Here is a 16,430-nt window from a genome sequence, read left to right as displayed (position 1 = left end):
GGACGACACTCTCGACGCCGGCTCTTCGGCGCAGGAATTTTCTTAGCGTCCGAGCTTTTTCTCTGCGGCGGCTGGCCGGCGCGCGAGATCCGATCTCGAGAGCTAGATGGAGTGGGATCGAGGGGGTTAGAGACGTGGATACGGAGGAAATCCGTAGCCGCGAGAAGAAACGCGAACGAGTTCGGAAGAGATCTCTCGGGAGCCGGCCGTTGCGGCATCGGTGGATCGAGTTTGGTCGCGGATGGCCCCGTGAATCGTCTCTTTTCGGGCCGAGAGAACGACGTCGGAAGGAGCTCCGGGGCTCGGATTGCGGTCCACGATATCGCGAGTATAAATAAATAAACGCCCGCCGCGGCGATACGAGAGCTCGAGAGGATCTCCAGCGCCGGGCCCGGCTCGGCTCGCTCCGTCCCGTATCATCTCTTATTTTTAATTTTATTTACCGTGGCGGCCGGCGAGCGTAAACCCGATACGTTATTGGCCGCGGTGCCTTATCGATGTCTTTACGAGTTCGCCCGGTTTCCGTTCCGGTAAATAACCGCGCGCCGATCGTTGCCCGGCCAGCCATGTTCGCGCGTCGTAATTTTATTAGAGAGCGGCGACCAGCGCGCGATTTGTAACTCCCGATCGATTTCGAGGGGAGGGAGAGAGGGAGGGAGAGAGAGAGAGAGAGAGAGAGAGGACCACGCGGGATATCGGCGAAGTGCAGGAGAAGATGCATTCGAGGGGAGAGAGAGCACCCTTACCTGCACTCGAGGAGCGCGCTCGAGCCTCGCAGAGTGAACGCCGGCACGTATAAGCGCTGCAGCTTCAGGCCGGCCACTGGAACAGAAAGAAGAAACATTTCTTATCAGTCTGGAAGTCGTCGGGTGCAAATAGTTGCACGTGTGCCGCCGTTGTTCGCGATTCGAGGCAACGTCCGCCCGCGGATGGACGATCGTTTCTATTTGCGGCGGACGCTTATGACGCGCTTCGTACATCATTATTTCTAATGTATTTTTGTTTGTTTCCCTTTTTAGTGGTATTCGATTTAAAATCATCATTATCATTGACATTCTTGCTATTATTATTATTATTACTTACTCTTAAACTGATGTTGAAAGAGAAAATTTTGAAAATATGTGTGACAACTGAGACAAAGAGGGTTGTTGCACCTGATTAATGAGAGAATATTTATCGAATAACGAGAAGGTATATAGATTGAGTTCTTTCGACTGAGTAAAGGCCAAGTAGATTTTGTTTTAATCCTATTAAAACAAACCTTAGTAGCTAAATAACCAACCCCTAAATGGTTGATGTAATATTAACCCTTCTCATGGACCTATCTAACTTTCAGGTCACATGCTAATATAATCTACATTTTACCAAATAATTTTCATCTTTTGACAAGATAACGTGCACGTCTTAATTACATATAATGTTTCTGAAATGAGCAATAACAATGTCGATGACGATCGACAGCACCATCGAGCTGAAATATCAAAGAATATGCTTCGCAAGCAGTTTGGAGATATATTCGGCCCATGAAGGGTTGGATAACGGAACAGAATAATAATACTAATACTCCGGACATTTTTATACGTAAACGTTGAAATTAACCGCGACGCATTTACGTCGGGACCGTCAGGCGCATACGTCGGCCGCAACACTTGGGAATCGCTAACAGGAAAACAAAAGCATTATGTTCCGTTACATCAGCATGAATGCGACGGACGCCTATAGGAAATCCCTTTAGTCTCTGCGGGAAGCGTGGCAGAGAGGAGAAGGAGGAGGAGGAGGAGGAGGGCCGGGAGGGTGGAATAAGAGAAGGGTCCAGAAGGAGGACCAAGGAGTAGGAACGTTTTCCGTTCGGAATTCGCGCGAACGAAAGCCTCTTTCGTTCGGATTCGACCAACGCTTGACCTACTCGCCGCGTCACAATGGAGGCATTAAAAAAACAGCTCCGGCTCTCTCTCTCTCTCTTTCTCTCTTTCTTTCTTTCTTCCCGTGGCGGCCGCCCTCACGGTATATTTCGACGACAAATTCTCGCGCGACCTTCGGGTCTCCGGGCCTCCGGATCGAAGGCTCGAAGAAAAGCTTGAAAAGTCCGGGTGACTCGCGGCCGATCGAACGATCGAGAGGGGGGGTCGGTGGGACGGGACGGCGAGAGGGTGTGCGGGGAGGGACGGGAAAACCGCGAGTGGATGGATCGTGCTAGATGCTCAAACAATGCTCCGCAAACTCCATTGTACCGTCCTTTGTGATCGTTCTCCTTGCCGTCCTTCCCTCTTCCTCGTTTCCTCGCCTTGCCCTGCCCCCCCCCCCCCCCCCCCCCCCCCCCGCCGCGGCGCGCCGAGCCGAACCGGGCCGGGCCGAGGAGAATCGCGCGGCCTTCTATATCCCTTCTAGGTCAACGTCGTGGACCAATAACCATGGAAAACGCATCGAGATGCAATTATCCGATTCGAACGTCGCCGTTTAACCCCCTCCCGTTCGAACCAGCTAACCCTCCCTTCCGTCCCCGGCAACCCGATTCGAACAGACGCGACCGTTCCGCGGAGAAACGTACGATGGCTTTCGAATCGATCGGCCGCTTTGTGCGAGCGCGAGCCAATAATTGTCCGGCGGAAAAAAACTATAACTTTTCGCCGAGATTCCGGTACCGGTGTCGCCATTGTTATCCCTCCGTACGGCCCGCCGAGTTCGCTCGGTTTCGCGCCCGCCTTTTGTTCCCGAAGGGGCTTGGATTGATTCCTCGCTCTGATAAGCCGGAGGTGTCCGCCGTTTATTTTACGGCGACTCGAGTGACCGACGTTCGTTTGCTTAATCGTTTTGCTTTTTAGAAGGCGACTCCACCTTTTCCCTGTTTCATTACCAAACACGAGACGCGTTGCTTTTTGTTTCAGGCGAGGAAGATGGATTGCGGGGCCCGTGTTACATCCGGAGAATCCTCGGACTGCCCGTTGCTGCTTAACACGAACCGCATAATCACCGGCGCGACAATTTCTATTCCAAAACTATCGCTCCCATACCGAAATGATCATTTTCATCCTCTGGATTTTGATTTTGGATCTATTATGCTAATCGAGCAATTATTGTTTCCACAGTGCAGTTTTTATTTTTATTTTCAAATCGCAAAGTGGAGATTGTTAACTATGTATTTAATTTTCAAATCGGAAAGTGGAGATTGTTAACTATTTTTTTATTTTCAAATCGCAAAGTGAAGATTGTTAACTTTTTTTTTTTTTAATCGAACACGTTTGCGAATATATTATGGATATATGCATGCTATATAAAGATTTTTGCAGGTAACAAAGACTTCAGTAATCGCCCTGGTGTCGTCAATGTGTCGACATTAATCCTCGAAGGATTAACAAAAATTTCAGAAGTTCCAGGCAACCCGAGCGTTGCAATTTCGGCAAGGAACACCGCGCCTCTTTCACCGCTCGGTATAATTACGGCTGCGATAACAGATCCGCATTCAGACGTCCCGAAAGTTCGCAATAAAAGACGAGCAACACGGACCACGGCGTAGGTGTTTACGAAGTCGTAATAATCCCCCGGTTCCGCGGGGCAGAGCCAACAACTTCGCGTGGGAGGGCTCGCGCGTTCCCGAACGATTCGAAAGGATTCCGCGCGGGCGTTTAATTAAACGCGAGCGATATTTTATGTCGGGCAGCGCCGCGCCGGAAGAAGAACGACGACGGAGGCTCGCCCGGCGGGGCTTCCTCTGAATCGTAATATACGCTGTTCCGCGATGCGGCATGCCGCGTTCCAGCGCGGTGTCCGAGCCCGCCTAAATGGTTCTTGTCCACCCACATTCTTTGCCCGTGTGTGCGCGGGACACGCGCGGGCTTTTTCGTAGGTTACCGTCGCGGCGGCCCCCGTGACTTTTAAACGGCCGCGAGCGGGACGCGTGCCGCGACAGGAGGGGGGAAGTCGCGCGGCGCGTATCGCGGCTCGCGCGACCGTAATTTCGCCCTCGCGACGACTTTTCCCCCGTGAAACGCGATCTCCCGGACGTTTCGCGTACGTGGCCGGCTTGTAAGTTACTCGGCCAGAAAGAAACGTTCCCCGCGGTTAATCTCTTGCACGGTCGCGCCGCTTAATCCGCCACTCACGGGCCAGGATGCATTGTCCTTCTAATTACCCCGGGCCAGGATCTTAATGGACTTGGAAATGCCGGGCGTGTCGGTGCCGCGGCCGCGGCCGCTCTCGAATTACGCAAACGTGCGAGGACTCTTTAATCGAAATCGCAGGCGCCGCGGCGAGCGCGCGTTATCGCATTTTTAATAGCGACGCGACGGCCACGGAGACACCGTGTGTTCCAGCCGCGAGACGGGACCGTCGCGTAGATGCCGATCGAACCCCGTCGAGTGTACGAGAAAACGAGTCGGTCGATCGGACGGATCGGATATCGTCGCGCTCGCCGAAGGCGGCTGCTTCAACCAATTAAGCTTATCGTCCCGGTCGATCGACGACACGTTCTCCCCCGGTCCTCGTGAACGGAACACGTCAGAAATATGCCGGACCGCGCAGAGTTTTCTCGTCGGGGAAGATCACGGTTTCGGAACTCGCGCCGGCAAAAATGGTTCGGTCGTCTGACGGGCGGAGCATTAGCCGCGGGGACTCGAGAGACCCGTCCATTAACGAGCGGTAACTCGATTTCGGAACGAATCGCAAGTTGTGCGGCGCGGGGGGGAATCGATAACTCGCGCATAGAATCGTGGATTCGCCGTCTCGTTCGTGGCTCCGCGACGCGACGCGACGGCCGGTCGAAAACCGGGGCCGGAACTACGACAATAACGTCGCTTCCGGTGTACGTAGCGGAATCGTCCATTGAATTAGAGCGCCCGCGGCATCGTTAATCGAGATAAGCGAGTTCGAGTCTCGACTACTCGGCTTTTGATCGAACGGTCGTGACGCGGGTCACGAGTGCGCCCTATCGGCGGCCACGACTCGATTTCCCCTCGCTCAGGAATTAATTGCACGCCGCGCCGGTTCGACTTTGAATAGCCACTCCAAGTCTGTTCTCCGGTAAACTCGCCTTCTGCTCTCTCTCCCTCTCTCTCTCTCTCTCTCTCTCCCTTCGGCGCGCGCGAAACTCCGCCTCGCTCTCCGATTCTCTTCTCTTTCTTCGCTGTCGCGTCGCGGACCACGGCTCGCGAACCTCTCCGCCGCAGTCGTCGCCATCGAATCCTGCCGAAACTCGCGCCGGCTATCAAAACCTGCCGCGGATAATCTCGTTTGGAAGATGGCTGGCCTGTGGGAGCGGGAGCCGATCGATTATCGGTTCGCGTTCGTTTCTGTCCTCGACCAATTCTCGTCTTTTGACGGCTGGCCGAAATTCTCGTTACACGTCTTTTCGAACTGCGCGCCATATAACAGGTGCTGAACTCGTTTCTTTCACTAGGCCGAGCTATAAATTACTTAGGCTTCCCTATGGAATATTTATTTTTCTTTAAATTATTGCATCGCTTTTATTATTTTATTTATTCCGGACTCTCGTCTATTCAGCAAGATATCGCGTGCCCCAGTGACTCGTAGCGGCTAGATACGAACAATAGATTTTCCCTGCGTCGGAAGTTATTTACGACAAGACCTAATACATTGGAAAGCAATTAGTTGACAGCTCGAGCTGCGAGGTTCTCAAAGAGAAGACCCAGCTAAGAGGACTCTCATTTCGCGAGCGTCTGATCCCGAGGTTGTCGTTCTACCAGGAGCTCGTTCTCTCCGAGCAGGATTTACGCCACGTAACAGGTGGGAAAGGGCTCGGTTTTTTTGCGAATCGAACACAGCGGAGAGGGCGGAGAGGATCCCGGTGGCCCGGTCAAGGACAGAATCCGAAGCGGCAGTCAAAGTTTCTGGATTAAGCTTAACGACTGGTCGGCGAGCGGCGGCAGTTACGGTCGGCGATCCGTCGGTCGGTGGACACGGCGGGGTTGGGTTGCCGGCGAGCTTCGAGTCGCCGTTCGACCATAATGGAAACGTTAATGTCGAGTGACGGTTGCGCGGTCGCGTGAAACTCATCCGAACGCGATAATGCCCGACGGTCGTTACCTTGCCGTGTCTCCGGCCTCCTTTCGAGGAGCGGTTTAATTCGCGATAAGTACGTAAGGGGGAATTTAGTCTCGTGGCGTGACGGCAGATACGAGCTAACTGCCTACCCGCTCGGACAGCTGCGCCGGGATAAGATAACGACTCCTCGGACGTCCGACCCGGCCCGGACTCTCGGCCTCTCTTTATTGGCCCGCGAACTCGTTCGATGCTTCCGACGATCGGCCCCAGACCCCGCTCTTCTTCCTCTCTTCTTCATCTATTTTGCACACCCGCCTACCACGGTCGTTTCCCTCCGCGATGCCGCGTCTGTGTGTGTGTGTGTGTGTATGTATGTGTCGCGCCGACCAACGTCGCCTCGCGCCGCGACGCCGTGAAATCGATGGGAATTGTTCGCCCGCGGGTCAAACGAACCGGTAAATAGACGAGCGAGCACGCTCGTCGAACATTCCGTGTCGTCGCGCGACGCGACGAAACGTCGATGCTCATTTACCGTCGTTATTATTCATTATCCGCTGGGCGAGCCCTGCGGAACCTAGCGCTCAAGGTTTAGTCCGATTGACCCTTTCACGGGTCGTTTCAACTTGTCCGAAATAACAGCGAGATAAAACAGCATTCAAAAACGATAAAATCCTCTTCGTAATTCATCTACTTTCGTTTGCAAGTTAGAGGACGAGATAAGAAAAATTACTATAGTCAGTAGCGACACCAAGTTCGCCGCAGTCGCATGTCACGATTGCACGTGAAATTCCGTATCCGTATCAGCAAACGAAATTCGTTGGAAGTGGGACTGCGGGTCAAATGAATTTTGGGATCCGGGTGGGGGGAATGTTTCCGCGTTGACGATCTGTGTCGGCAGGTACTTGGGGATCATTCGACGGTGGTTCACGTCGCTCGTCGCAGTTCGTTGCGTTAGTTAGGTGGAAACAAGGGCGCGGCAGTTGGGAAACGCTCCTCGCTTCGGCGTTTCCCGGTGACTGGGCGAGCTGCAGGGAACCCTTTTGTGCGCGCGGCAGTTCCCGGTGCAGAAGAAGCGAGGCGGGCGCGTGCGATTCGCAGAACGGCAACGGGAACGGCAACGACGACGTCGACGATGACGACGGCGACACACAACGTATCCACGCGCGAATCCTTTTGTCCGTCTTTAGCGTTCCGTTCGAGCGCGTCGTCCTCTTGAGTTGTTCCCGTATCCGAGCGCCTCTCGAATCGGAGATAAATCGGCTTTACGATTCCGAGGCGAGCGAAATTAATTGGCGCGAGAGAGCTAACGAGAACAGAGGGCCGGCGGGACGCCCTCCTCGCGAGGGAGAAGGGTGAAGGGGGGTGGGGTAGAGGGCGCGAGACCCGGTTCCCTCATTCAGTCTCGTTTTTCGTCCGGAAAAATCGTCGTTGGCCTTTTCGGCTCCGCGAGCTCGAGCGGAAAACGAAACGGCCGCCTGCCGCGAGACGCGAGCAAATGCCACCGGAAGATGTTTCCCTCGTTTAAACGCCTTTTTATTCGGCCGTCCTCCTCTCCCTCCCCTTCCCCTACGGCGGCGCATCTGGGTCCTCGGAAAGCGAGTCGCAATCGCGGACCAAACAAGGCGAACGCTTTCGGTCAGCCTGTAACGAGCGCCGCGCGATTCCCGGGCTCCGTCGAGCGTGTAATTGCGCGGAACAGACGTCGACGGAGACGGCAAAAGTGCCAAGGAAAATGCGTCAAAGCTTCCCGGGCGAAGCTGCCGGGCGCGTCGTCTTCTTCCATCCGAGTTCCAACAATAATCACGATGCAGCGTCTCGTCGCTGGCGGACGCGCTCGATCGCGAGCAGCCCGCGTCGCTCCTTCAAAGTGCCGCGAAACGCTGGCAAAAAAAATCGCGCGCGGAACGGTTACCTGGTCTGATTGCAAAGAGCAGACTTTAATCTTCCGAATCCCCGGCGGTTTTAGCTCGCGGAAACAATTTTTCGAACTCCCCAGACACGTTATCGTGCCAGATTCGTACGATTATCGAGGGGGAGAGACCGCCTCCGCTGTCTCACCCGATTCCGCGGACGCGAAACGTTCTCGGGCAAAAAAGCAGCTTAGGGGAGCGAGAGCGGAAGCTTCCGGCTTTCGAACGAGCTTAGGTGGCTTGCTCTGCGTTCTTTTTTTCGCGCGACGTTAAGGTTAAACGAACGTCGACGATCTTCGACCCGTGGCTATTCCCAAACACCTTGGAATGCTTCGCTCTTAATTGGCATAAGAATGTTTAGAATCATAATAACTAGTTCATATTACAGGGTGGTCAATGAGTGATTGAGCGATATAAAATAAGTATATCCTCCATAAATACGTGGTTCTTTAATTTTCGATTGTTTCATATGATAATGTGATTAAAGGATATTTCTAAGTGCCATGCGTGAAAATGGCCATCATTATCTTGGTCATAAATACAAGCCATTTCCACAGCTACGTTTTAATTTGCTATCATTAAACCTCGGAGTAAATGACTTAATGTTACCTTTACGAGCTCCTATAAATCAGTTATCTAATCACTGCTCCGTAAATTCTAAAGTTAATCTCTAAGCGATGCTCCGTTGCCTGCCATGAGAGAAACTAAAAAAGATTAAAAATGAACAAGTTAATAGCCTTCTCAAAGCCTTCAATTCTTCATAGACCACGCTGTAAAATCCGCGCTTTAGAAATAGCAATTATTACCGGAAAACGGATTAGAACGAACGGCCGTCGTACGAGCGTGTCGACGATTCCGCGACGCGATCGCCGTAGATCGTTCCGTTCGCCGGCGAACGAACGAGGTTTAATAATAGATGGTTTCGTTTGCTCGTCGCCGGGATTCGAGCAGAAGGTGCGCGCGGATGGTTCGTTCCCCGTTTATCTGTCCGGCAGATATCGAGTGCCGATAGGTGTATGCGAACGAGGGCCGTGGGACTCGCGAACGCGACGACCGCGCTTTCGAATCGGCCGGGCTTTGCTCGCGGAACGCGTAAAACGACAATAAAGCGGGCTCGAGTTTCCGCTGCGGAGTAATGGGATCGGGAGCGATAAAGAGGGGCGAGCGTTATCCTGGAGACGCTGCGAGGGCACGCGGGGACAAGCCTCGAAACGGCCGGATGGATAGACGTACGTCGGAGAGCCGGAGCGCTAGAATCTCGAGGACAATTTATTTCAGCGTAATCCTGCCTCCGTAGCGGCCGCTGTCGGCGTCGGTCGACGCTCGGGGTGCGTGCGCGCGTGCCGGCACCCTGATCAAGGTGTAAGCGGCTCGAGCACGAAACGAGCGTTGTTGTAGCCCGCGGCCGGACACAATCGAGTCAACCAAATAAAACCGCCGCCGCACGGCACGCTGCCGCGTCGTCGTCGTCGTCGTCGTCGTCGTCGTCGTTGGCCTTGTATGTTCGGCGTGTGTGCCCCCTCGCTGCGTTCCCGCCCCGCCGGCGATAAATTCTACCCGGCGATAAGGGTCCCGATTTTTGTCTTTACGAGCCTCGACGGGCCCCTACGGCCGAGAGAAAGGGTCACTTCCGGGTTATGGCGTGACTGCGTCACCTCGAGCGTGTCCCTGCCCAAGGAAAAACCAAAAGTAACGCGGGGGCGTCGGAGATGGGGAGAGACCCGGCGCGACAATGCCGAAATCGGGCGATTTAATCGGACGGCGAACAATTATTCTGTCGCCGAAATTTAGTTTCTTGAGTTTAACATACTGTGGGCGAAAGGGGTATTAACACTTTTCTTTAAATATTTTTTTTTTTTTTAAATTTCATTGTACAGATGTTTTAGGATACTCGGCGTCGGTAATCAACCTCTAAAATTTCAACAAAGTCTCTCTAGCATATAGTGTATTAGTACAGTAGAATTTCGATTAATCGAACTGGATGTTTTCTCGATCTTTGTTGCATAGATTTTTTTATTATTTAAAGTAATAACGATGAATTTTTTTATTTTATAATAGATAGATCAAGACGTAACCCCTTGTACTATAATAACGAGTCAAAGTCGTGGCAAGAATTTCGTATATAATTTAATAGATGTAATTGTCAATCATTTCTAAATCGAAAGAAAATGTTAATCTTCTGACTGAAAGTAAATGATGGCCAAAATCCTCTCGTATCCCTAAGGCAATTATCAATCCCTTCAGGCAATCAGTATAGGATAAGCAGAAATGTCACAAATACAACATTTCTAAGCGCCTATAGACGCCCATCGCCTAGGGGTTAAGAACAAAAAAGTGCTAATCACCGCAATCCTGAAAGAAATCATAGCGCAAGGGGTGAAACCTAGCGCGACGTCGAAATAACTTTGGTCACAGAAGGCGCGCACCCCCCGAGCACCATGTAGCGTTCCTCGGCCCTCGCGTAATGCCACCGAGGCACATTTCACCCTCGAACGGCTGGCGAGCAGGCTGACGGCGCGGCAGGAGGCGACAGTAGGCGGCGCGAGCCAGAAGGGCGTCGCGTCGCCTCGCGGGGACCTGACTCGGTGGTTTCGGTGGGTTCCACGCAACACCCCCTCCCGGACGGCTCGAGGGCAGGGACAACGAGGCTAGAGAGACCGTGCGCCGGTTTTTCACCGCGCGGATCACGAGCCTCGATTCTTCTATCGGGCTCGCGATTTTCGAGAGCGCGGAGAGCAAAGCCTCGACAGCGCCGCGTCCGCTGAATCAGCCGAAACGCACCCCGAAACGCGGCATTAATATTAATTATAGTAGACGAGGCGTCTGCCGCGTCTACGTGCTACACTTTCCGATGGTACCTCTCGAACAAGCGCGGAGGATCGCTTTGCGCCGACGAGACAGACCGGTCCTCTCCCGATCGCATCGCGGCTCTCTCGAACGGGTCCCTCGAATATTACGAGACCACCCCCCGGGAACGAGGAAAGTGGCCAGCTCTGCGATTAATTATACCTACGCCGCGGTGCTTGGGCGCGGTAACGATTTTCCGCAGTGAACGCCGATTTAACTTGCATCGATCCTTTCTTTTTCGGATCTTGTTAATCTCGAAATACCCGCGACCTATTTCTCTTGGATCCGTTTGACATTCGTATCCGCTCGTGGTTCGTTCGCCTGGTACGATTCTGCGCGAGTGATTCACGGTTTATGGGGGTGGGTTTGCGACGCGATTAGAGAATACGGTGCAGCTACTGGGAAAGCTGTATTTAAGAGCCAGAACTTGTCAGGTCAGTCGAAATGGCTGGCTTTTTATTAATTATATTAATTCATTTATAAGGGACTAAATTATTTGAATTTTGCTGTAAATGTTGGAGGAATTAGTTTACTGTACAATGATTGAAATACTTCTTCTTTCATTTTACTATTACTACTATTACATGGAATAAAAAAGATGTAAGAAAATGGTATTTCTTTACTTTTTGATCTGAGCTTATAAAGAAAATTTAAAAAATGCGTTTCGTACTTTTTGGTAATTATATGTAATTCTGAAAATTTCATTGACAGTTTAAATGACAATTTTGACAATAGTTTTTTTAAATCTTCTTTATTTCAAGTAATAATAAAATTTATAAGATAGTATTTCAATTATTATACAGTGAATTAGTTCTTCTAACATTTACTAAAAAATTCAATGCATTTAGATCAGTTTTAAAAAAAGTATTACAATAGAAATCGAGTATACAGTATACAATAGAAAGTCCCTTCTCATCGTTATATAAAACAATATACATCAGTGACGTTTTGTACTTGATACTTCTGGTCTTAATAATACGTGACTGGATGTTACGAGTTCCAGAGACGACGGTTGCTCACAAAATCCTCCGAAGACTCGCATACGGAAAACCTTGAAATTAGGGGAACTCCTTAAGCGACCCTAACTCTCGGCTCTTAATACGATGCGTCTAAACACACTCCGGGCTTTCCCGCTGAAATCATAATTTTCGATTAAAAACGCTTTTGTTACCGCATTTTACTCGAGTCACAGATACAGCTTTACTTACATCCTTGGCATAAGAATACTGACGAAATTTGAAAAAATTCACAGATTTATCTGATTTTAATAGGGTTTCTTTTAAATTTATAAAATAAATGTAATAATTTATAAAAAAATTGTCAGGGTGGTTTTAATACTGTTCGTGTATAATTTGGTAAAAATAGGTACACGTCGCAAAAATAAAATATAATTATTATCTAAAATGTATTATAATATAGCATAGTATAATATAATATAATAGAATATATATAAAAAGAAATAAGAAAATACAAGAAAAAATCCTCTTCGTCAAAATAAAGGCATGCAGATCCACCGATTCGTAAAATCGAGATCCAATTCTACTGTTTGCTAAAGTTACGGTGTAATACGCGATGATTCGGTCGAAAACGCACCCGCGGATCGATAGAGAACGCGGGTTCGAGGGGGCGAAGGAGAGAGCGAAAGTCGAGGGTCTCCTTTTGTTTGCGATTCGGGGGCGATTTCGGCGGGCGGATTCGCGGACGCGCGCGAACGATGAAAATTTCGAGGATAGCCTGACGGGACGGGGATGGAGGGGGGAGCCGAGCAGTTCCCCGGGACAAAAAGAACGGATAAACGAGCGGAGGAGCCGAGCGGACGGGTTACGGCCGCGAGAAAAAAGAAGCGAAAGTTTTCTCGTTGCGTCGGATGAGAAAGGAATCAAAGTTTGGTCGCGTACCTCGAACTCGTTTTCCCCGCGATCTCGAGAATAACGCGCGACTCCGCGCCGAGAGTCGCGACGCCTACGGGGGAGAGCATTGCGAGAGAGAGAGAGAGAGAGAGAGGGTGGAGGGAGGGTGCGGCGGATCGCGCCGGACGCAATTAAAATCAATCATTCGATATTTATGGAAGGCGCGGGACCGAGCCGATCGCGGCAGCCAGCTGGCGCTTCGACTGTGCCGCCGTCGATCCCCGAGGGTTTCTACCCCCCTCTCGCTCCACGCATACGTTCTACCACATCGTCCTTCCATTTGCTTCGATACGGTAATGTACCTTCGTGCTCATGGTTCGAGAGCAAACAGGTTTCTGTGGGCAAAAATACAATTTCGAGTTTGCCGCCGTACAGAGACTAGGGTAGTGGTGCCACTGGTTACTGCAACCAATCGCGCTCGGACTTTCGTTTGTGTCCCGGTATAATACACTTTATATTTATCGAGCTCGAGATATTAAATTTTATTACTCGCGGTTAAACAAAACGAAATATTGAATACATCGCGAGAATTTCAATTTTCATACGTTTATAGGGGGGTGCGTACATTTCTACTTTTGTCATGATTTTGCTTCGTTTAACACTAGGTTTGTTTCATTTTTATTATTCAGATCGTGGAGATACATTTTTATGAATTATTTATTCAGTATAAAGTCACTTGCAGCAGATATTACGATAGCACAAAAATGGGAGTAAATGTCTGATTGTTATTTTTAAAATTATAAAACAGAAAATTTTACTGCTGCATTAAGCATAGTATTTAAAACACTGTGCGATTCGTAGCTATTTTTTCGTCGCAACGGAATTAAAACCTGATTACGTAGATGATTATCCGCTACAAGGCAACCCTGATTGGCCATCTGGTGACAAGCGTGGGAGCCGCACGCGGCTTTCTATTAACTCGTTCAAGTTTTCTAGCCTCTCTAAGCGAGTTTGCAAGAATCGCCTCGGGTTTCTCATTTCCGTGGCGCGTGGAGCGCACGGTCGGGTCGTCATCGACGAAGGGGAGCGCTGATAGGGGTGGAAAGAAAAGGGGGACTGGGGCGCAAAGCAACCACGGGCGCAAACACGGTGACCTTTCTTGTTTATAATCGCGCGCGCCCCCCGTTCATTAGGATCAGGACACCTGCCGCGGGGAAATAGGTATCGCCGCAACCGCCGCGCGCTTTTGCCGAGGCACTTTCGTGGCTGTCGGCGAAACCTCGTCCCCCCACCACCTGTTTTAAGACACCGAGCACGGCTCGGTTGATTCTGTGTGCACTCGATACTTCGCCGATCCGAAATTGTTTATTTGCTATCCGGGAAGTTCGCGAAGTCGGCTGCTGCTCTGTGGCCCTGACCGACAACGGAGAGAGAGAGAGAGAGAGCGAGAGAGAGAGAGAGAGACACGGGCCACGCGACCGGTGTGTTCTCTTATTACTTTGGCCCCTGTTTTTCTTCCCCGGCCGGTTTCCAGTACGGTTAGCTTTTCCATTTACAGCGCCGAGCCGGGAATTACAATCGAGCTAAATATCTTTCGCGCGACTGTCGGAGGGACACTCGGGCCGAATCAATTTAATATTGCCGCTTTGTGCGGACGTTGTAACTCGATTATCGGAGAACTTTTCCCGTTAACTCAGACGCACGTTCCGACGCGGCTTGTCAATGCCCGCATCCATTCAGCCACTTATTTATCAATCGTCGCTGCCGGCGCATTTTCGATTACCATCCTATTTACCAGCAGCCCTTCGCCTCCCGACTCGCGCAATCTCTGCTTGCCGAGAGGTCGGACGCGCGGAACGTTAACGCGGCCGCTGACACCGATACGGTATTTTTCCCGACGCATCGACTTCGTTATTCCGTGCAATCGTGTATCTCTGTATCGTCCCGCGACACTACTTTCAGCAAATGGGTCAACGGGGACGCGTATCGAGCTGTTATGCCGTATTATTTTTTGGTCTTACACGCTTCTTTGACATTTCAATATTCCCAGATCTCGAAACGAATACCTCGTCTTCGGTTCTAAAATTAATCTCTCTTCCTACTTGCCAAAATATGTCGGGCGCGAGTACGGTTATTCAAGAGCTATTTGACGAGGAATTTACGGTGACACTTTCTATATTTAAAGATTTATACATATCTCTGCCGTGGATCTTCCTTTCGTTTTCAATCCAGTGTTTGTCGTTCGGAAAAAGTTCTTTCTTCGTTAAATTTATTGTTTACCGCTCAAAACAGTTGCGTGTCACGTATTTTCTTCTGTTTGTTAAATTCCTAAAAAATACATCCACGCAATATACACTTGTTTCATTAACTTTATTTCTGTTCATTCATAATAGGATTTTCGTAATAGCATTTTCGTGTCGTAAATGCTAGCTTAGGTAGAGCCAAAGCGAAACGAATTTGACTCCTAGTTTCGGGCATCGACGATCCGTCGTTGACGCGGGAATACGTGCTGGTCGACGGCGCAGAACGCATGCAAAACTGTCGGCGATCTGACAATCCCTTTTGGGGTCCGGCGTTTCGCATTCGATTAAGTGTCCCGATACTTACGGGTGACGCGGCCCGCGTATAAACTAATTCACCTGGCCGGGCGCTCGGCAACGGCGAATACACGAGGGGCCGTTAGAGCACGGCGGCGGGGATGGCGAAGGTGGTGGTCGGGGGGTGGGGGGGAGTCGCGCGCGCGTTTCACCCGGCCAGAGAGATACAGAGTGGACGGGAACAAACGAAAAGAGCACGGGTATCGAACGAATTACGGTGGAAGCGTGTTCGTATGGTTCGATCTCCGGTGAACGCGAAAGCGGACGCGCGTCCGCGCCGGAATTCGAGATCGGTTTGGCGGCCGGCCAACGGACGACCTCCCCCGCCGCGCGCATCCCGGGACGATTCCGATGGCTCGACACAGCCGAGGCGGGATCGCGCGCCCGCTCGTCCGCGACTTCCTATTGTTCAGCCGGCGATGCGTCTTTTCAAACTTTAAAGACGTCCAGAGGGTGCACGGGACTCGGGGGGGGGGGGGGGAACGGGGGACGATTGTCGGCGAAACTCGTTCTAGCGAAAACGGAGAAATATCGCGCGGGGGTTCGGACGCCGGTGCGCGTGTCCACCGGTTCGACGGCGCGATTCTGCCTCGAGGAACGCGGAAAACCCGAGAGAAAGAGAGAGAGAGAGAGGAGAAGAGAAGGCCACGAAAAATGCCGATAGCGAGACGGATACCCGGCGGACTCCCACGAGAGATAATATGGGCGGCTCGTTTGCTCGAGCGCGAAGAAATCGGAGATTTCGAGCAAATATCCGGACTCCTCGTAAAATCGACCGGCCGCGCTGCGATCTCCATCGCTCGCAAAAAGTCACACTCATTAGGTCAGCTTCTGCCGTAACGAAGCGGAGATTTCGGTTTTCGCGGGGCGATCCCGATTTGCGAAGAAACATTTTTTTGCTGGCGGTGCAGTCCGACGTTAGGGCGCCGCGCTCTTCGAACTTCTAATTAACCTACTCGGAGCCAGCGATTCGTCGACGGTCGGCCTCCGGCGGCGATTCGTTTGACCCGCGATCACTTTGTATGGGATGCATCGTTGGTCTCTTCGCATCGATATGGTATTACGCACCTGTAACTCGCCTCGAGTGGGTCAAACTCGTTGGTAATGGTTATCGTAATTGTTTAAACCGTTTAATAATCATCGTGGATCGTTGGAGATGCTTTCTCTATCAGCTGCAGAAATGCTGCGAATACTTTCGGTGTAACCACCCTCGTGGATGATAGGGTAAG

General features: G+C 51.1%; 2 protein-coding genes across 3 annotated transcripts in view; one reads left to right on the top strand and one right to left on the bottom strand.

Moving 5' to 3' along the window:
* The window catches only part of L (zinc finger protein Lobe), a 201,604-nt gene extending 198,465 nt beyond the window's left edge, over positions 1–3,139 (top strand). Inside the window, exon 14 of the mRNA XM_078178674.1 lies at positions 2,886–3,139. The gene's annotated coding sequence lies outside the window, so the exon portion shown is untranslated. The remainder of the gene's footprint in view (positions 1–2,885) is intronic.
* Positions 1–16,430, bottom strand: part of LOC144468884 (uncharacterized) — a 72,438-nt gene that overhangs the window by 35,693 nt on the left and 20,315 nt on the right. For both annotated transcript variants that reach the window (XM_078178675.1, XM_078178676.1), the window contains exon 3: positions 747–822. In XM_078178675.1, the coding sequence (XP_078034801.1) occupies positions 747–822 (76 nt within the window). The remainder of the gene's footprint in view (positions 1–746; positions 823–16,430) is intronic.

The sequence above is a fragment of the Augochlora pura genome, chromosome 4, assembly GCF_028453695.1.
Source record: "Augochlora pura isolate Apur16 chromosome 4, APUR_v2.2.1, whole genome shotgun sequence".
NCBI classification, from domain to species: domain Eukaryota; kingdom Metazoa; phylum Arthropoda; class Insecta; order Hymenoptera; family Halictidae; genus Augochlora; species Augochlora pura.
This window is presented reverse-complemented; position numbering and strand designations above follow the sequence as displayed.